At 57.6% G+C, this 2,344-nt stretch overlaps 1 protein-coding gene across 1 annotated transcript in view; it reads right to left on the bottom strand.

Annotated features, from left to right (window-relative positions):
• Ldlr (low density lipoprotein receptor) overlaps positions 1-2,344 on the bottom strand; it is a gene marked incomplete at its 5' end in the record, with an annotated part of 15,314 nt that overhangs the window by 9,934 nt on the left and 3,036 nt on the right. Inside the window, 4 exon segments of the mRNA XM_033759596.1 lie at positions 1-2; positions 5-150; positions 956-1,078; positions 1,591-1,713. The exon segment at positions 1-2 is cut by the window's left edge and continues 239 nt beyond it. Coding sequence (XP_033615487.1) covers positions 1-2; positions 5-150; positions 956-1,078; positions 1,591-1,713 — 394 coding nt within the window.

Here is a 2,344-nt window from a genome sequence, read left to right as displayed (position 1 = left end):
ACGGGAAGTGGGCGGGGCTGCAGGTGGTCACCGAGCAGGCGGCCTCGTCCGAGCCGTCCAGGCAGTCACGGTCGCCGTCACAGATGAACTGCTCCGAGATGCACCGGCCGTCCTGGCAGCGGAACTCGTCCTCGGGACACGTCCTGGCAGCTGTGGGGACAGAGGGGAGCCGCCCTGTCACCAAGGAGCCGTGGCCCCAGGGCCACCCACTCTGTAGGCGGGGAGGCGGGGCCTGGCTAGGGAGCCCCAGGCTGGCCTTGAACTCGCGGAGATCGTCCTGCCTCAGCCTTCCGAGTGCTGGGATGACGAATGTGTGTCCCCACGCCTGGCTTCTTTTCTCTCTCTACCGCTGAGCCGCACAGCCCCTGCCCTCTCACGTTTTAGGTGCATTGTGAGAGTTGTTCTGTTTCATTGTTGCTCATTACGGCGAACTGCTGAAGGCGCCTGCTTTATGACTTGTGTCATAGATAAATGCATGTGGGAAAAGCACAGCCAACACCGGCTCGGTACTGTAGGTGCTACAACAGGGGTCTCGGACTGGCTCCCCACAGCCAAGGAGAGAGGCAGTACTTAAAAAGCCAGGAGGCCGGGGATTTAGCTAAGTGGCACCATCGTCTGCCTCGCAAGCGCAAGATCCGGAGAAAGATCCCTGGTACCAAAAAAAACAAAAATGCCAGGAAGAGGCTGGGGTGGAGGAAGCTCCACGGTAGGCACGCAAGGCCCTGGGTTCCCCATCCGGCACAGGCAGGGTGATGCACGCCCATCATCCCGGCACTCAGGAGGCTGAGGCAGGAGGATCACCCTGAGTTTGAGGCCAGGCTAGACTAAGAGCGAGACCCTGTCTCAAAAAACAAAGAAACAAACCAACCAAGACACAGCCCCCAAGCTGAAGCAGGGCCACCCAGGGTGACAGGCCGAGCCTCCCAAGTCCCCGGGACGCCGAGGCCACACTCACGGCAGCCTTGTTCGTCCGCGCCGTTGCTGCAGTCCTGGTGACCGTCGCACCTCCAGGAGCTGGAGATGCAGCGGTTCAGGCGGCCCCCGCAGCTGAAGTCGCCTGGCTTGCAGGTGGCGGCCACTGTGGGGACAGTGAGAGTAAGCTTGGTGTCAGACGCAAGAGCAGTCGGCCGCCCAAGGCGCCCGCGCATGGAGGAGAACTCTAGAGGGCCCCACAAAGAGGCTGCCAGTGTGACCTTCTTGGGCCCAGACGAAGGGCATTGAACGGGTTTGTTAAAAATTAAACACGGTGACACCAAGGTCCTGGATCAGCTGGAGGTGGCGGCCGCACGCACTGTGAATACTAATGCTCTGAGCTGGTTCATTTCTGTTGTTTTTTTTTTTCCCCTTGAGACAAGGTCTCGCTATGTGGCCAAGCTGGCCTTGGACTCGAGGCGGCGACCCTCCTGTCTCAGCCTCCTGAGTGCTGGAATGACTGGGTAATCTCACGAGGTGAAATTTACCTCAATAAAAACCATAGCTGTTGGCGCAGCGGGTGCAGCTCAAGGGGAGAACTCAGCACGGGTGAGGCCCTGGCTCAGTCCCCAGCATCACCCGATGACTTTAAAGGGCCTCAGGCCCCGAGGGACTCACTGCATGTTTCCTGGGACTCGTCGGAGCCATCCTGGCACTCAGCCCTGCCATCGCACACCCACGTGGAGGAGATACACTTCCCATCCCAGCACCGGAACTCATTTCTTGCACACTTGACTTCTCCTGGGAGGGAAGAGAAGAAGGTTGCTCAGCGTCAGACCGCATTTCCAAAGTCGGCTCCCTGCCAACCCAGGAAGGAAGCAGAAATTGCAATTGGACCCCTCTGGGTCCCATTCCTGGGAAGTTAAAGCAGCACAGCAGGTGAAATTTCATAGAGCTAGAAGTACACTGGAGGGGAAAACCGTTAAACATCCCTGCAAAAGACTTGCCAGCTGGGCTGAGGGTGCGGCCGGGAGGAGGCTGAGGCAGGAGGATCGCAAATTGAGCCCAGCCTGGGCAACTTAGCAATAAGAGTGACCCTGTCTCAGAAGAGAAAGAATGGATGAGGGGGGCCCTCAAAAGCCCTGGGTTCAAGTCTTAAGAACTGAAAAGAAAGTGATAATTATTTAGTTTATTTTTTAAAATCTGTATTAGAGGTAGCTGTTGCTCACACCTCTGATCCCAGCTACTCTGGAGGCTGAGGCAGGAGGATCACTACAAGTTTGAGGCCAGCCTGGGCTACCTAGTGAGACCCTGTCTCAAAAAACATACATCTTAGGGCTGGCCATGGTGGCGCACGCCTGTCATCCCAGCACTCAGGAGGCTGAGGCAGGAGGATCGCTTTGAGTTCAAGACCAGCCTGGGCTACATAGTG

This window comes from Fukomys damarensis, unplaced genomic scaffold (assembly GCF_012274545.1).
Source record: "Fukomys damarensis isolate Sample0158 unplaced genomic scaffold, DMR_v1.0_HiC HiC_scaffold_37, whole genome shotgun sequence".
In the NCBI taxonomy this organism is placed as follows: Eukaryota; Metazoa; Chordata; class Mammalia; order Rodentia; family Bathyergidae; genus Fukomys; species Fukomys damarensis.
The sequence above is the reverse complement of the archived record's forward strand: the minus strand, read 5'-3'. Positions and strand labels throughout refer to the sequence as shown.